Below are 18,635 nucleotides of genomic sequence, written 5' to 3'. Positions count from 1 at the left end.
ATGCTGGTCATTGTGCAGTCTAGATCAGATTTTTTCTTCGTTTGGCATGTACACCATGAATAGAACACAAGCGCATACTGTTTTTTACTGTCTGGCTTACTGACATGAAGAGAGGAACTATTACATCATCCCAAAAACATTTGATGAAATAATCTTTGTAAAACAGTTGATCAAAGACTTGGAGACCACATACACTCATACACATACCAGAGCCATAAGAAAAACTGGCAGGAGGAGGAGGTGACCACGTTGCATCAATAGCAAAATCATGTTAAAAATGAATATGTTAGAAGGTAACGTGATATCATTAGCATGCAAAAATACTTGGGCAGAACTACCTTTATTCTCTCATTCTGTTCATGATAATATAAACAGAAAGGAATAAGGTTAGCAAAACAGGTATTTGATGCTGGAAGGGTAGAAAAAAGATTGGTGTAATTAAGGTGGTGCCATAAAGGACGACTGAAATGTAAGACCTCACATTTTAGAAACCTCACAAATAACATATTAATTTGAACTTTCAACTTGCGGAACAGATTAAAGTCTGGAGGGCAATAAAGTTTTGATGTACAAATGCTGGTCCTTGTACACATGCTATAATGATGCCGGTCACATTATTACTCTGCAGTAATAATGTGACCTTAATTATGTTGTACTTTCATAATATTCTGTGCATTCCATGAAGGTACAAATGAGAAATTGATGATGACTTTTTCTTGATGTGAAATTATCACTCCTACTTAATGGCAAATGGAAGCCTGAAGTGGCTTGAAAAATACCATTTTTTTCTTTTCTCCAGCAGGGTTTCCATATCAAACTCTTATCTCATCCATACTACTATGTATGATAGGTACACAATATTTTTTAAGTTGCATACATATAACATACATACTTGTCATTTACACACACACATAAAGGCAGCAGTGCACTTTGGTTGAAAAGATCTGGTTTCAAATTCCATCTAGGGTATTAATTATATATAAGCACTTCTTAACTAAGTGGTTAGCTGGTCTCACCTGAAGGTGGACCTGTTTTTCCCTTTCAGAAACTCGTATTCTTTTGCAAAACAAAGCTGTAAACAGGTTGATTAGACAGTACAAATGAGATGAGATAGGATTCATTGTCATATGCTATCATTATTAAATATTTGTATAGTTTTATATAGATTTGGTTTTATTAAATAATACACCTCTGAATCAAAAAATTAGAATAATCAAAGAAAATATGTTGAATGATTTGCAGTTCTAATTTATTGCATTGAAAATAATTATTAACCAAATATGAATTAGCTTCATCTAAATCTATGTAATTGGTAGACTGTATAACCATGTAAACACAAAAATGTAATATAAATTATAATAAAACTGTTATTTGAAAACATTCACAAAATTAGAATAATTTTAACATGGTTCAAAATATTAGAATAACATGAAAATAAATGCACAATAATTAGTTATCATTTTTTATTTTGATGACTGTAATTATTGTGCATTTATTTTCATATTATTCTAATATTTTGAACCATGTTAAAAAAAAAAAAAAATTCTAATCCTGTACACCCCTTGAGGGTACATGGCAGGAATTTGATGATGATGATGATGATAATTACAGTCAAAGGGAAAGAACATGATGATTAGTACTTTGTTGCATTCCCCCCCCTCCCCCAGCTTTAAAGACCATTTGTAAATGGTTGAGCATATTATTTACTAGTGATTCAGTCTTTTTTTATCAAAACATCCCTATTTGGTCTGTAGGCTAGAAACAAGTTCATTTTTGTCTCTTGGGACAACTTCTTGAAGACATTTCTTCATAATTTTTCACAAATTCTCAGTGGGGTTTAAATCTGGTGAGTTTGCTGGCCAAGGAATTAGATTGATTTTCTTTTCTTTGCACCATCTAGTAGGTCTTGGAAGTGTAACAAGAAGCTGAATCTTGCTAAAAAAAAGAAATCACCATTGCTTAAATCTTCAGATGCCAGTAACATAAAGTGCTCAAGAATTTCTTGGTACACTTCAGAATTGACTCTCTTTTGTACACAATACATAGCTACCTGGATCCTCTGTGGTCATACAAGCCCATACCATGACAGAGGTTGCAAATTTCATGCATTCTTTATCAAATGCTTCTTGCTTAAGACACCAAACATGTATTCCTTGATGACCATGGGACACACGAAACATGCTTTCATCGCTAAAAAGTATCTTTTTTCAATCCTCCTGATCCCACAACAGTCTTTGCTTACACCATTGCACTCTAACTGCCTTTTGCTTGGAAGTCGTAAGTCTTCCAAACAAAAATTTCAGTTATTATCTTTCGACAATGATTGTAGCAATTATTTTGAAAAGTCATGTTACTAGAATACTGTCTCAATACTCTACTCACACTTGCTTGAGAACATTTCAATTCCTTAGCTATAAACTGTTAAGTTTGGCCTTCTTTGTGTAGAGACACCATATGAAACTTCTTAGCTTCTGATTTATCACTCATTCAACCCATGCTAAGTAAATGATTAACTGAAATTTTTGTGCAAATGATTCATTACACACGAGTTAGTCCCACAACTACTGAAATATATGCTGAAATTGAGGAGAGCTATTTCTATGCTCTCCTCAAAACCATTCGGAAAAATCTGGAATATTCTAATATTTTTGAACCATGTTAAAAATTATTTTAATTGTGTCAGTGTTTTCAAATAACAGTTTTCTTATAACTTATTGCATTTTTATGTGTTTACATGGTTATATAATCTACAAATTACGTAGATTTAAATTATGCTAATTCATATTTGGTAATAATTATTTTCTGTGCAATAAATTAGAATTGCAAATCATTCAACACATTTTTCTGGATTTTTCTAATTTTTTGATTTGAAGGTTTAGTACTTTAATTATATAACTAAACAAGAAGTTCCAATTAAATTTTTAAATTTTTTTTACTAATTGTAAAAATTTTATTTGCTGTTTTAGCTCCTCCTCCACCAAGAAAAACACGAGCTGAATTAATGAAGGATATTGATGCTGATTATTATGGATACCGTGATGATGATGATGGTATCCTTGTTCCTCTAGAATTGGAGAAAGATAAAGAATCTATAGAAAGTGCCTTAAAAGAGTGGAAAGCTCAGAAGGAAGCTTTACTGTCTGGTGATATAACTGCAAGTGGAGAAAAAGATGAAGTGGATATCTATGCAGTAGCAGATGAGCCTATTGTAGGATATCTTTTCTTTTCTCTCTCTCTCTCTCTTTTTTTTTTTTTATTGAACTATTTGCCATAATATAGCTACAGCCAGTCATGCAACTTTGAAAAGTGATCAGTAATTTACAGAGATACATAAGGCATCTTGTTATTGCACTAACTAAAATCCAAAAAAGCCCATTATATATTCTTTTTATCAGTGCTTTGTTTTTGATTAGAGGTTTCAGTGATGTGACATCTTGCTTTTGAATTTCCTTTCAGAAGTCATGCAGAATAGTTTTAGCATCTCATGTATGTAAGTTAAAATTTCCCTTGTGATACCTGTTGATCAGTGTGCAAGTCATAAATAATGAAGAAAAGGGTCTGGAGGTCTCACTTACAGAAACTATAACTTTTATATATGCACTCTTAAAGCATTCTGGGATTCTGCCTAATAAGTTTTCCACAGAGGATGGGTAAAACCCTTCACTCAAAACTCTCATAACCTTTAACTAAAAATACCAAAAGAAAAAAGACAAATATACAAATTTTCCATTCCTTCTGTTTTAAGTAGTGTATCAAGCTAACTTTTGCCAAAAATTAACTTAATTTTTGGTACTCCAGATGAGGAGATATATTTAGAGCTTAAAAACTAAGAAGTAATAGCATTGAAGCACATCTTGATATGTAGAGATGGTGAACTGGTTGTGACTAGGAATATCGTTCTTGCTTTTGATATACCTATAAACCTCCATCAGTATTAAAAGTCAGATATCCCAACTACTTGGTGAATCTTTATATGGAAGGGACTCCTAATTCAAGAATAGTGGATCTAGTAATACCATCTGAGAATATGTATATAAATAGGGGGGAGTACTTAAGGGTCAAAGCTGCATAACTAAGAGGACACCTCCACATAGCTTTTCAAGGTATGCAGAGAACCGACCAGGGCTTTAGCTGACCAAATTGTGTTTTTATTCTCATAAACCACAATATAAAATGATGGTACAACATGACAAAATTTGATGCTGCTGTGCATTGCCCGAATAAACATGATCTCTGTTTTCTGCAGGAAATCAGGGCAAATAGCGAAAAGTCAGCTACTAGAACAAATCCTGAAATACACCACACCCCCAACTCAACATCACCAGAGTTCAAGATCAGTACTATCATCATAAGATGCCTGAATGGCAAAGAAATGAAGTTAGCTGAGGAATTGGATAAATAACAGATCGACATAATGGGTATGACTGAAACAAAAAAGACAAAAACTGGTGAGATCTTTCTGAGCAATAAATACAAATGTTATATTCAGGTGAGAAAAATAAGGAGTAGCTACAGTATTCAACACTAAATACGAGGCTAATCCTCTTGAATGGTGGGCAATATCAAGTAGAGTGATGCAGGCAAATATCAGAATGGGGAACTAGACAATGAGACTTATTTATGCCTATAGTCCCACAGAAGGTTCTACTAAGGTAGAAATGGGGGGGATTTTTTGAGGCTTTAGAGAAAGCATCTGATACAATGAAAACAGAAAAGTTAGTCCTTCTTGGTGATCTAAATAGCAGAGTAAGAAATGATTGTCAGACATACAAAAATGTTTTGGGAAAATTTGGAGAAAAGAGCAAAGCTAATAATAATAATGGCAAATACCTGTTGGATTTCTGCTCAGGACATGGACTGGCTATTACTAACACCATGTTTCAACATAAAAATGTGCACAAATTCACATGGAGAGAAGATGCAAGGAATAAGAAAAGTCTCATTGACTATGTTATTGTTGTTAGTGATGTTTTCTCTCTGGTGCAGGACACTAGCGTGTACAGAGGATTTGAAATTAGAAGTGATCACCATTTAGTCTTGAGCTGGATAAAATTGAATTTCATATTGAAAAGAAGAACATCTAAGAAAGTTTTAAAGCAAATAAAAGGTGAGCAGCTCTCAGATGTGAACTGTAGACATAATACATAAACGTTATGCAAGAAAAAATGAAAGAGTTTGAGAACAGGAACCAAACCTTGGAGTTCAGTGGCAAATCCTGAAGAAAACATTCATTGATTCAGCCAGAGAGACATGTGGTGAGTTTGTCTGCAAGGTTAGAAAAATCAGAACTCTATGGTGGACTCAGTAAGTTCAAGAGGCAGTGAAGGAAAAGAAGAAAGCATTTTGAAAGCTCCTGGCAAGTAAGCCAGCTTGTGCCTCATAAAGAATACAAAGAAAAATGTAAGAAAGCAAAGCACTGTGTACACCATATCCTGTACACCCCTTCAGGATACATGTCAGGAATTTGATGATGAAAAGGTAATTTAAATTAGAATGGTGAATCACATGAGAGTTTGAAAAAAAAAGTTTGTTGAACTGTAAAGCAAGTGATGGGCTGAGAGGGCAGCTGAAAGTAGTGCCTTAGAATGAAGAACTGCATTGCAAAGGAATTAGCATTGCCTTGGAAGTTGTTGAAAGACATCTGAAGGAATTGATAACAGCATCCAGTCATAAAAAGGAGATCACATAAGAGTTAAATGTTAAATGGATATTCATCCACTGAAAGAAGAATTGCATAAAAGAAAAAATACATAAAATATTGTGGATCCATCATCAGGAGCAGTATAAAAAGATGGTTAAAACAATAATGACCATGGTGAAGAAGGCAAATTGGGTTATGAAAAGAAATTAGTCAAACGGGGAAAAAAGAAATCAAAGAAAATGTTTTGCCATATGGCAAGTAAAAGGGAAAACAGCTATGAAAGAATAACTGTAGTGAATGTGGAAGATAGGAAAATGTCAGATAAATTAGAAATAGCTATTTTGTAAGAGTTGTTAAACAATCTCTTTAATAAGATAAACACCCAGGCAGATCCATTAGCTAAGCTACCCGGATGAAAGGATAGAAGTGGAGATGGTGACGATATTTATCATTAATATAATAGCCTGTATTAGTCTTCTTCCAAAAAACCTAAAAATGTAGGCTACCATCGTTAACAAAGAATTAAAAGATAAAAAAAACGCTAACTGTCCAGGATAAAGTGCATTTAACTTAGAAAGAAACTGCATTAACTTCATTTCAGGATCCAATTCATCTTAGAAGAAGTAAATAAGCATTTAGCTTACATTTTTCAGTTTTTCGAAGAAGACTCATACAGGCCGATGTATCCATGCTGAATCTCACCACCATCCCAACCAAAAGACTAGAACTCTTAAAACAGTACATCATGCCATTCTTTATGTCCTTCAGACGTAAGCATTATAACGAACATGTAATTCTATCTCTTACAGAAAGTATTACAACATGTTAATTCCACTATTTTATCTAAGGGTTTTAAGGATTCTTTCATCAAAAGAGCTTTTAACAGTTATGGTATCTCTTCCTCTTCAAATACAGAAGAAATAACTTTCATTCCTATCCCTTATGTGCAAAGCATTAGTGAATGCATAGCAAAAGTATTAAAACCACTGAATATTTTTGTTGCCTTTTGTCCCATCAGAAAAATCTCCACTGTCATCACTTCTAAGGATAAGTTCCACCTCTCCATTATCCAAGTGTCTACTAGATTCCTTGCTCTTGTAAGTTATCTTTTCTCACAAACAGGAAGATCATCTTTATTCGGCTAGATGAACACAAGTCGTATATTAAATACCATGAGCCTGAACACTCTGGACTTTGCAGAGCATGCTATCAACGCTAAACAGAGTTCATTGGAACAAGACGAGTTCTTCATAAAAGTCATTTCCTCATAGAATGGCTTTATAAAGAAACGTGAAACTATACTTCACTTGAACAGATACGATGGTCTACATCTATCCCCTTAATGAGAGATAGTACGTTTTAAATCAGTTAATCTTTCTTAACTTTATATTGTCTATATATATATATATATTTATTCTGTCATATTGTATCATCATTTAATATTGTGGTTTTAAGTCATTAAGAATACAATTTGGTCACCTAAATCCCAAATTGCCAGCGCCCATCCTCGTTCATTCAGTATCCAGGTAGATATCTAACAGGGTGCATCACAAGGTGAGGATTGGATGTTAGCTCAGAAGCCCTGATTGGTTCTCTGCATTCCTTTAAAAGCTATATGGAGGTCTCCTCTCGTTTATACAGCTTTGAAAACACACCCCCAGCTCGATATCACCAGTTGAAGATTGGTACTATCAACATAAGAAGACTGAATGGCAAAGAAAGGGAGCTAGCTGTGGAATTTCATAAGTACCAGATCTACATAATAGGGATGACTGAAACAAAAAAGACAAAACCTGGTGAGATCTTTCTGGGCAATAAATAAAAAATGTTATATTCAGGCAATGACAATCAAGGAAAAGAAGGGGTACCTATAGTGTTCAACACTAAATACAAGGCTAATCTTCTTGAATGGCAGGCAATTTCAAGTAGAGTGATGTGGGCAAATATGAGAATGGGGAACTAGATAATGAGACTTATTTGTGCCTATGGTCCCACAAAAGGTTCTACTAAAGTAGAAGCAGAAGAATTTTTTGAGGCTTTATAGAAAACAGTTGACACAATGAAAAATGAAAAGTTGGTCCTTGTTGAGGATCTAAAGTAGAGTAAGAAATGATTGTCAGACATACAAAAATGTTTTGGGAAAATTTGGAGAAAAGAGCAAAGCTAATAATAATGGCAAATACTTGTTGGATTTCTGCTTAGGACATGGACTGGTTATTATGCCATGTGAATTTGTGCACATTTTATGTTCCAAACATAAAAATTGTGCACATTTTTATGTTGGAACATAAAAAATGTGCACAAATTCACATGGAGAGAAGATGCAAGGAATAAGAAATGTCTCATTGACTATGTTATTGTTGATAGTGATGTTTTCTCGATGAAAACATCACTATCAACTAGAGTTTACAGAAGATTTGAAATTGGAAGTGATTACCATTTAGTCTTGAGCAGGATAAAATTAAATTTCATATTGAACAGAAGAACATGTAAGAAAGTTTTACAGTGAATAAAAGTTGAGCAGTTCTCAGATATGAACTGTAGACATAATACATAAACATTATTCAAGAAGAAATGAAAGAGATTGAGAACAGGGACCAAACCTTGGAGATTCAGTGGTCAGCTTGTGCTCTTAGAGAATACAGAGAAAAATGTAAGAAAGCTAAACACTTTGTAAAACTAGCTAAACAAAAGTCATGGGAAGACTTTGGCAATGACATAGAAAATAAATATCAAGAAGGTGGGAAGATATTCTGCAGGTTGATGAATAAGCTCAGAAATGGAGGAAAGAGTGCTGTAAAAGGAATTAGAGATGATAAAGGTGATATAAAAACTGGAGAAAAAAGATATCCTTTAAGTATGGAATAATTACTTTGAAAAATTGCCAAATAAAACTAACAGTGATGACAGCAGTGATTAAAAAAAAAAAACACTGACCATGCATGCAATCAGGACACGTATCCATACTTGAAGTAGAAAAAGCCATCAAAAATCTGAAATCTGGAAAGGCAGCTGGAGTAGATGATATTCGACCAGAAATGCTCACTATGGAGGTATAAAAGTCTTACAGTGGCTGCACTGCATAGTTCAGAAGGCTTGAACAGAGGGACGAATTCCAGATGATTGGAGTAGAGCTCTCATAGTACCCATATATAAAAAGAGAAATAAAACTGAATGTGAGAATTACAAAGATATTTCTCTACTGGTTTTTTTCTAGTAAGATTTATGCCAGTATACTTGAGAAACAATTGAGAAGTATTGTGGATGAGAAGCTTGGTGAAGAAGAAGCTGGATTCAGGCCAAATAGAGGCTGTCAGGATCAGATTTTCACTTTACGACAAATAGTTGAGAAAGCTTGGCATATAACAAAGATCTGTATTTAAGTTTTGTAGATCTGGAAAAAGCATATGACAAGGTGCCAAGATAGAAGCTATTCAAAACGCTACTGTTGTATGGTATCAGTGGGACATTATAGCAAGCAATACTTTTCTTTATTTGAGTTGTAAGTCAGTAGTTATAATTAAGGAAGTACAGGAAGGTGGTTTAATGTTAAATCTGGTGTCAGACGAAGATGTACATTATCCCCCTCTGTTATTCATTATCTATAAGGATCACATTAATGAAGGAAAGTGATATTAAACCTGATATCAAAATTGGAGATGTTAATCTCGGCTCTTTTCTTTATGTTCATGATGTTATACTTCTACATTAATCTGCTACAAGTCTGCAAGATTCACTGACTAAATTGAATAACTGTTGTAATAGATTTGGTGTATAAAGGTCAGAAATAACAAGACAAAGACAATGAAAATAGTAGAAACATTGAAAATATCAACTGCATTGTGAATGGAGAACCTATAGAACATGTAAAACATTTCAGCTACTTAGGCACTATTTTTAGTGAAGATGGTAAATTAAATATGGAAATAGACAACAGAATCAACAAAGCTGGTATGGTAGGTAGTCAACTGAATAAATTTATATGGAATAAGAGAGAAATTAGTCAAATTACTAAATTAGCTGTATACAAGACAGTGTTCAAACCAGTTTTAACTTATGGATCTGAGAGCTGGGTCAGAAGTAAAACACTTGACCAAAGACTAGAGACCGCAGATATGAGAGTCCTGAGAAAGATTAGAGGCATGAACAGATGGCATCAACGGCAATATCATGTTAAAAACAAGGATATTGGTAAAGAACTTGATATTGTTGGCATCCAGGAATGTGTTAGCAGAGCTAATCTCAGGAGGAGAGATATGGTCACTTAAACATGGGAGAGGTATGATTAGCAAAACAAGTGTTCTCTGCCAGGTTGGTAGGGAAAAAAAGACCCAGAGAAAGACCAAGATATAGGTGGATTGATAAGGTAAAAACTGCCTTAGAAGATAGAAATATAAGACCTGATAATGTTGAAGCCTTGACAGGTAACAGATTGATTTGGAGGAAAATTGTAGATAGGAAGTTAGTATTGATGTAAATTTTTCATGTAGTACTATCATATCCTGTACACCCCTTGAGGGTAAATGTCAGGAATTTGATGGTGATGATGATTATAATATATTTATTTATTTATTTATTTTAATAAGTTAGGAAATTTACTGACTGTTTTAGTTATCTTACATTAGCTACCTAGGTGGCACTTTTTAGAATTGTCTATTAATGTTTAATTGCCTTTTTGTGATCTTGTACTGATGATGCTTGTGATACTTCGGCAAAAATTCTACACTAATAAAATATTTTACATGAGTTTTCCTTTGGTGTTATAATTTTTTTTAAATATGCCTACTCATGCTATTTTGTGATTGAAACAAATATTTACGAATCATGTTAATAAGGTGCTTAAGTCATCACATCAGATAATTGCATTGTTAAAGAGAGCTCCAACTTATAGGGTAAAGAGGTCATTCTGCTTTACAAGCCTTTGATAAAATCATATCTTGATTACTGTTCTCAGATATGCTTACCTGGGTTTCAGATGAGATTGAGACATTAAAAAGATCCATCAGTGGGTAATTAGTATTATGTCTGGCTTGTGGAATTGCATATGAGGACAGAGTGAGTACTGTTTTTTTTTTTTGTGATGTATCCAGACAGGGAATAGTAATTGTGTTACAATCCGTCTGTTGAGGATTTTTGATTCTGTTGGCATTATAGCCATTATATAAGAAAGTATGGCATGCATGGTTAAGTTAAGCTGTGCTGTCAGGAAGGCCTCATTGAAACAGTGATTGATGGCTCTATTAGAGTTTAATATCATACTTCTGAAGTCAACTACAAATGTAGGGGGTGGGGATACAGTTGTAAGATTTTAATTTGTTAATTACTTCTGACCATATCCAGGCAGTCAGATATCATCAGTCCACTAATGATGTCTGGTTGCCTCAATGTAGTTTTCTAATAATATGATTTGTTTCAATAATGGAATACTGTGATTAGGCATAATGATAATAAATATACAAATGGAGGGAAACTTACGTGAAATGTTTGTCTAAGTGCCATAGGATCATAGAAAGGCAATTAAACAATTACAGACAATTCTAAAAAGTGCTACATTAGTAGGATGTAAGATGACTAAAACAGTCAATAATTTCATAACTTAAAAAAAAAAGTGTGTGTAAAGTTAGGAAAGATTAGCAGAGTTAAGTACTGTCTCTCACAGAGGGAATAGATGTGGAGACCCATCAGATCTGTTTAAGTTAGGTAATGAATAATGTTTCACATGTTTATTTGTAAGGATGTTCTATGAGGAAATGACTTTTATGAAGGACTATTGTCTTATTCCAGTAAACTATGTTTAGTGCAGATATCATGCTTAGCAAGTCCCAACCATTCAGGCTAATGACATTTAATATAAGACTTGTGACCTTCTGGACAAATACAAGCAGATCTTCCTGCTTGTATTCGTCTTACGCTTGTCTTGCATTCGTATTTATCCAAAATAAGATAAGCTGCAAGAGCTAAAAATCTGGTAGATGCTTGAAAACCAAGAGGTGGAAGCTTTCTCTTAGTAGAAGCAAGAAAGGTGACAATTTTTCTGACAGGGTGTAAGGCAACAAAATATTCAGTGGTTTTAAAACTTTCACTATGAATTCAGAAATATATCAATATATGATATGAATGCGAGTTATTTCTTCTGCATGGGAAGAGGCAGAGAGAAAAGTTTTTTGATGAAAGAATCCTTAAAACCATTATATAAAAAGGTGAATTTAATATGTTGTAATTCTTTCTGGAAAGAATTACAACAAAAGTAAAAGTTCCTCTGAATAACATAAGAATAAGCATGGTATGTTAAGTTCTTAATAATTCCATCCTTTTGACTAGGATGGTGGTGAGACATGAATATAATTTCCTGCATGAGTCTTGTTCTGAAAAATTAAAAATTGTAAGCTCCCATCTGGTGGACAAAAATTAGAAAATCTTAAATGGTTACTTGGTTGTTTATTTCTTCTTCAAGGGTGAATTAGATCCTGGAATGAAGTGCATTTTATTTGGAAAGAAACTGCTGTAACTCAGAGGAAGAGCCATTCCAAATTGCAAAAATATCCACATATCTGTTCCTTTGATTTATTGATGTGATTTGTTTTTGAATGAGAAATAATTAGAATGTGTAACAAAATGAAATAATTTAACAATATCTGATGGAAATTCTTCCTCAAGTAATTCAATGGTGTCCGATAAAGGAATGTTAGTAAAAGAGGGTCATAATGTTGGAAGCATCCAGATGAAGATCACAAATTTTATTTTTAAAATCCAAAGTGTTTTTTATATAAGTAGAAAATCTAGTAGAAGTAGCAAGAAAATTGAATAAGTATTTAGATATCTTATAAGCATGACATCCTATACACTCAACAACAGATCTTAATGGATTATCTGGTTTATGAAATTTCAGAAGAATGTATAATCCAGGTGGGTGATCAAAGAAGGTTTTAAGCTTTTTCTTTTGTTCTTCATCCTGACTAGAAACATTATTGATATGGGCACCTAATTATAGTTGCCTATAAGTAGAATAGTCTCGAAGTAATAAAGAGATTTTCCTTGTCGGCTTAAGTAATAATTAAATTATTGTTATTCTTCCAGGACTTCAGCACTTTAAATTCAGAAAAAGAAAGATTAGGATGAGGAAGCTTAGCACTAAGTTTCTCCAAATAAGAGAACAGTCAGGACTTGCTGAGCATGCTATCTGCACTAAACATAATTTATTGGAATAAGAAGAGAGTCCTTCATAAAGGTCATTTCCTCATAGAACATTGTTATAAAGAAATGTGTGAAACTTGACTTCATTGTCCTAACTTAAACAGTTCCAGTGGTCTTTGTGGAAGATACTACTTTTTAAATCTGCTAATCTTTCCTAACTTTATATATATACTTTTTTTTTAGTTAGGAAATTGACTATTTTAGGCATTTTACATCCTACTAAGGTAGCACTTTTTAGAATTGTCTAATTGTTTAATCGCCTTTCTATATATAATCCTACACTGAAGTAGCCTATGATACTTTGGCAAAACGTTTACAATAAGTAAGCTGTTTATATGAGTTTTTCTCTGTTTTTATATTTATCATCAGTAATATGATTATGGAATTGTTTTTACAAAAGTTTAAATTGAGCATGATTGGTCAGTCATCTTTTTAAAATCTTTACCATTAAGGATAATAGTAGTAGTATTCTTGATAGTAGTGTAATAAGTTGCAGTGAATAAATATTTTCTTAATTGTGAAAGATTCCTTCACTTTCTTGTGATCCTCTTGGAGTATATATTTTAAGGGTCTTTGCAGAAAAATTCCCTATTCATTGAATTCCTGACTCACTCGACCTGTCTTCATTTATCTTTTATACTTACTGGATATCTCTTCTCCTTGCGCATTTTTTTGGCTAGATTTTTTTCAGTTGTAATTATTCTCAAGACAGCTTTGCTTTTTAGTTTTATGTATCTCATGAAGGTAAAGTATAACTAAGGAGATTAATTATGTCTCATCTGAAATGTATCACAAATGGAGAATAGTAACTTCTCCTGATACTACTGTATTATAATTGTGACTAAATGTACCAAGGACGTCTTTTAACTTGAAAAGAGGAGAGCTAATTTAATGAAAGTTAATTAATCGTGTTTGTGAAATAAATTGTATTTAAAACATATATAGCAATACCTCACATAATGCAGACTTGACTATACTGCTGTTTATAATTAATATTATTATTACGTGATCCCTCCAGGGAGTCCAAAGACTCATCGAGGGAGGGCACCTACTCTACAACTCTCTGTCTCCACCACTTAATCCATCAACTACAACGAACTGCAACTACCACCATCATCTACGCTAACATCATCTACCACCCACCACTAGTATTTTCACAGACAATCACGAACATCCATGCCTAGAGCATATACACTAACCACTCTGGCGATATAAAAATTAATATAAAAATATAAATTGCATTATAATTTCATCAGAAAGGCAGCTGTATTGATTATTTTTTACATTAATATAAAGTTAAGGCGGAATGTATTTCCAAGTATTACAAAAAAAAAAAAAATCCTTAAATGTTCATTTTTTGAAATCACAGAAAGTTCTCAGACATTGTTGTTCATATTTATCACATTAAAATAGCTAGCCACAGTATGGGATTACAGCAGCAAAGATGTGGTCACTTCACGAGTGAGAAATGGAAAGGAGTTGAAGGACCTAAGAAATGCAAATGGTTAACAGTAGAATGAAAATTTATCATTATAAATATCATGAAGATATATATAATGTGCATAAATTGATCGTTACATCAAATGATGCCTCTTGAGAATCTGTCTGATTTTTTCTACCAATACATAAATTGTCTGTTTGGAATGCATTTTATAAAACTTTCCCCTTCTCCATATATTAATGTTCTACTCGGTGTGGTTTTAGTTAGTTCTAAATATTTTTGGCACCAATTAACTGTCCTATTTGAAGTATTGCTGTATATTTAGAAATGTCAGTGTACTATCATCAGACATGTATGTCACTAAAAGTCTATTACAGTATATAAAATATAATATCAGAAAATTTATATATTAATTTACAATTTATTGTTCATGTTTTTATTTATTTTCTTCAGAGTGATGAAGAGGACAGTATATCAAAGACAGAAACAGATGAAGATGGTCAGCTAAGATTCATTGCACATGTTCCAGTTCCCTCACAAAAAGAGGTTATCTTGTTCACTATGATTCATTATTAAGTTATTTTGCTCACATTTACAATATTTTGTAAAAGATGCCTCCACTTTCCTCAGAGTCTCTTAGAATATACATTTAAAGGGACTTGGCAGAAAAATTCCCTGTTCGTTGAATTCCTGACTTACTGACTTGTCTTCATTTATCTCTTATAATTACTAGATAGCTCTTCTCTTTATATATTCCTTTAAAATTAATTGCTTGACATAAAATTTATTAACATATTATTAATTGGTTTGTGTCAAATCATACCATTAGGCCTCTTCCTTCCCAATTTTCTTTCCTTCCTTCCCTTTTATGAGATAGTTTCATGGTAAATGATTATATAAATTTTTCCTTTCAGCTTTATGCCATTATTGATACAATCATATTATATTGCATTAGCTTTGATACATGATATATATTGCATTAGCTTTGATATCATTATTGATACATTGCATTAGCTTACTGTGCACTCTGCACAGTAAGCTAATGCAATGAAGTAATGCCCTAGGAATCTGAGCATGTCAGTTCTGTGTTGTATTGTCAAGTTCCGATACAAAGTACTATGTGTATGAACTTTCTATTCTTGAGTCACTATTGGTATAGTTGTGAGGTATCATCATCATCAAATTCCTGCCATGTACCCTCAAGGGGTGTACAGGATATGATAGTACTACATGAAAAAAATTACATCATTACTAACTTCCTATCTATAATTTTCCTCCAAATCAGTCTGTTACTTGTCAAGACTCCAACATTATCAGATCTTATATTTCTATCGTCTGAGACACTTTGTACCATATCAATCCACCTATATCTTGGTCTTCCTCTGGGTTGTTTTCCTGCCAACCTGACAGAGAACGCTTGTTTTGCTAATCTTTCTTCGTCCATTCTGTTTAAGTGACCATACCACCTGAGATTAGCTCTGCTAATGCATTCCTGAATGCTGACAATGTCAAGTTCTTTCCTAATATCTTCGTTTTTAATATGATATTGCCATTGATGCCATCTGTTCATGCCTCTAATCTTTCTCAGGACTCTCATATCTGCAGTCTCTAGTCTTTGGTCAAGTGTTTTACTTCTGACCCAGCTCTCAGATCCATAAGTTAAAACTGGTTTGAACACTGTCTTGTATACAGCTAATTTAGTGTTCCGAATAATTTCTCTCTTATTCCATATGAATTTATTCAATTGACTTCCTACCATACCAGCTTTGTTGATTCTGTTGTCTATTTCTATATTTAATTTACCATCTTCACTAAAAATCGTGCCTAAGTAGTTGAAATGTTTTACTTGTTCCACAGGTTCTCCATTCACAACACAGTTGACATTTTCAATGATTCTGCCTATTTTCATTGTCTTTGTCTTTTTATTGCTGACCTTCATACCATGTCTATTACAACAGCTATTCAATTTAGTCAGAGAATCTTGCAGACCTGTAGCTGATTTATTTAGAAGTATAACATCATCTGCATAAAGCAGAGAGCTGACATTAACATCCTCCAATTTTGATATCATGTTTAACACCACTTTCCTTCATAATGTGATCCATATAGATAATGAATAACAGAGGGGATAATGTACATCCTTGTCTTACACCAGATTTAACATTAAACCATCTTCCTGTACTTCCTTCAATTCTAACTGCTGATTTGCAACCCAAATAAAGACTAAGTATTGCTTGATATAATGCCCATTGACATCATATAACTGTAGCGTATTGAATAGCTTCTCTCTTGGCACCTTGTCATATGCCTTTTCCAAATCGACAAAAGTTAAATACAGATCTCTGTTATATTGCCATGCTTTCTCTACTATTTGTCGTAAAGATCTGATCCTGACAGCCTCTATTTGGCCTGAATCCAGCTTGTTCTTCACGAAGCTTTTCTTCCACAATTCTTCTCAACCGTTTTTCAAGTATACTGGCATAAATCTTGCCAGGAACACTCAGTAGGGAAATACCTCTGTAATTCTCACATTCAGTTTTATTTCCCTTTTTATATATGGGTACTATGAGAGCTCTACTCCAATCATCAGGAATTCGTCCCTCTGTCCAGGCTTTCTGAACTATGCAGTGCAGCCACTGTAAGACTCTTATACCACCATACTTCAGCATTTCTGGTCGAATACCATCTACTCCTGCTGCCTTTCCACATTTCAAGCCTTTGATGGCTTTTTCTAATTCAAGCATGGATATGTATTCCTGACTGCATGCCTGGTCAATGTTTTTTACCACTGTGCTGTCATCACTGCTTGATTCATTTAGCAGTTTTTCAAAGTATTTACTCCATACTTCAAGGATATCCTTTTCTCCCGTTTTCATGTCACCTTAATCATCTCTAACTCCTTTTACAGCACTCTTTCATCCATTCCTAAGCTTCTTCAACAACCTCCAAAATATTTTGCCACCTTCCTGATATTTATTTTCTATATTCTTGCCAAAGTCCTCCCATGACTTTTGTTTAGCTAGTTTTACACACTGTTTAGCATTCTTGCATTTGTCTTTGTATTCTCTAAGAGCACAAGCTGACTTATTTGACAGAAACTTTTGATATGCTTTCTTCTTTTCCTTCACTGCCTCTTTAATTTCCTGTGTCCACCAGGGAGTTCTGATTTTTTTATCCTTGCAGACAACCTCACCACATGCCTCTCTGGCAGAATCAATCAATGTTTTCTTCAGAGTTTGCCACTGAATCTCCAAGGTTTGATTCCTGTTCTCAAACTGTTTCATTTTTTCTTCAATAATCTTTGTGTATTTTAGTCTACTGTTCACATCTGAGAGCTGCTCAACTTTTATTCGCTTTAAAACTTTCTTACATGTTATTCTTTTCAATATGAAATTCAATTTTATCCTGCTCAAGACTAAATAGCGATCACTTCCAATTTCAAATCCTCTGTACACTCTGGTGTCCTGCACCAGGGAGAAAACATCACTATCAACAATAACATAGTCATTGAGACTTTTCTTATTCCTTGCCTCTTCTATCCATGTGAATTTGTGCACATTTTTATGTTGGAACATAGTGTTAGTAATAACCAGTCCATGTCCTGAGCAGAAATCCAATAGATATTTGCCATTATTATTAGCTTTGCTCTTTTCTCCAAATTTTCCCAAAATATTTTTGTATGTCTCACAATCACTTCCTACTCTGCTATTTAGATCCCCAACAAGGACCAACTTTTCCTTTTTTATTGTGTCAGTTGCTTTTTCTAAAGCATCGAAAAATTCCTCCACTTCTACTTTAGTAGAACCTTCTGTGAGACCATCGGCACAAATTAGTGTCATTGTCCAGTTTCCCATTCTCATATTTGCCCACATTACTCTACTTGAGACTGACTGCCATTCAAGAAGATTAGCCTCATATTTTGTGTTGAATACTATGGCTACTCCTTCTTTTCCTTGATTGTCATTGCCTGAATATAACATTTTGTATTTATTGCCCAGAAAGATCTCACCATGTTTTGTCTTTTTTGTTTCAGTCACCCCTATTATGTCGATCTGGTACCTATCTAATTCCTCCGCTAGCTCGATTTCTTTGCCATTCAGGCTTCTTATGTTGATAGTACCGATCTTTAACTCTGGTGATGTTGAGTTGGGGTTTGTTTTCAGTTTCGTTCCAGTAGCTGACTTTTTGCTGTTCGCCCTGGTTCCCTGGCGAAAACAATGGGGACCTCGTTTAACCGGGCGACGCCCCAGCCGGCATGAAATTTTGTCATTTCATACCATCATTTTTTATTTTGGTTTAACCAATAAGAATACAATTTGGTCGGCTAAATCCCAAATTGCCAGCCCATCCTCATTCGTT

At 33.8% G+C, this 18,635-nt stretch overlaps 1 protein-coding gene across 2 annotated transcripts in view; it reads left to right on the top strand.

Annotated features, from left to right (window-relative positions):
- LOC150108458 (pre-mRNA-splicing factor ISY1 homolog) overlaps window positions 1–18,635 on the top strand; it is a 128,989-nt gene that overhangs the window by 94,352 nt on the left and 16,002 nt on the right. For both annotated transcript variants that reach the window (XM_090415861.1, XM_090415860.1), the window contains 2 exons: window positions 2,967–3,208; window positions 14,730–14,822. In XM_090415861.1, coding sequence (XP_090271987.1) covers window positions 2,967–3,208; window positions 14,730–14,822 — 335 coding nt within the window. The remainder of the gene's footprint in view (window positions 1–2,966; window positions 3,209–14,729; window positions 14,823–18,635) is intronic.

Source organism: Typopeltis vanoorti, chromosome 3 (assembly GCF_054136105.1).
Source record: "Typopeltis vanoorti isolate ZY-2024b chromosome 3, IOZ_Tvanoo_1.0, whole genome shotgun sequence".
In the NCBI taxonomy this organism is placed as follows: Eukaryota; Metazoa; Arthropoda; class Arachnida; order Uropygi; family Thelyphonidae; genus Typopeltis; species Typopeltis vanoorti.
Note: the sequence above shows the minus strand (reverse complement) of the source record. Positions and strands in the feature narration are given on the sequence as shown.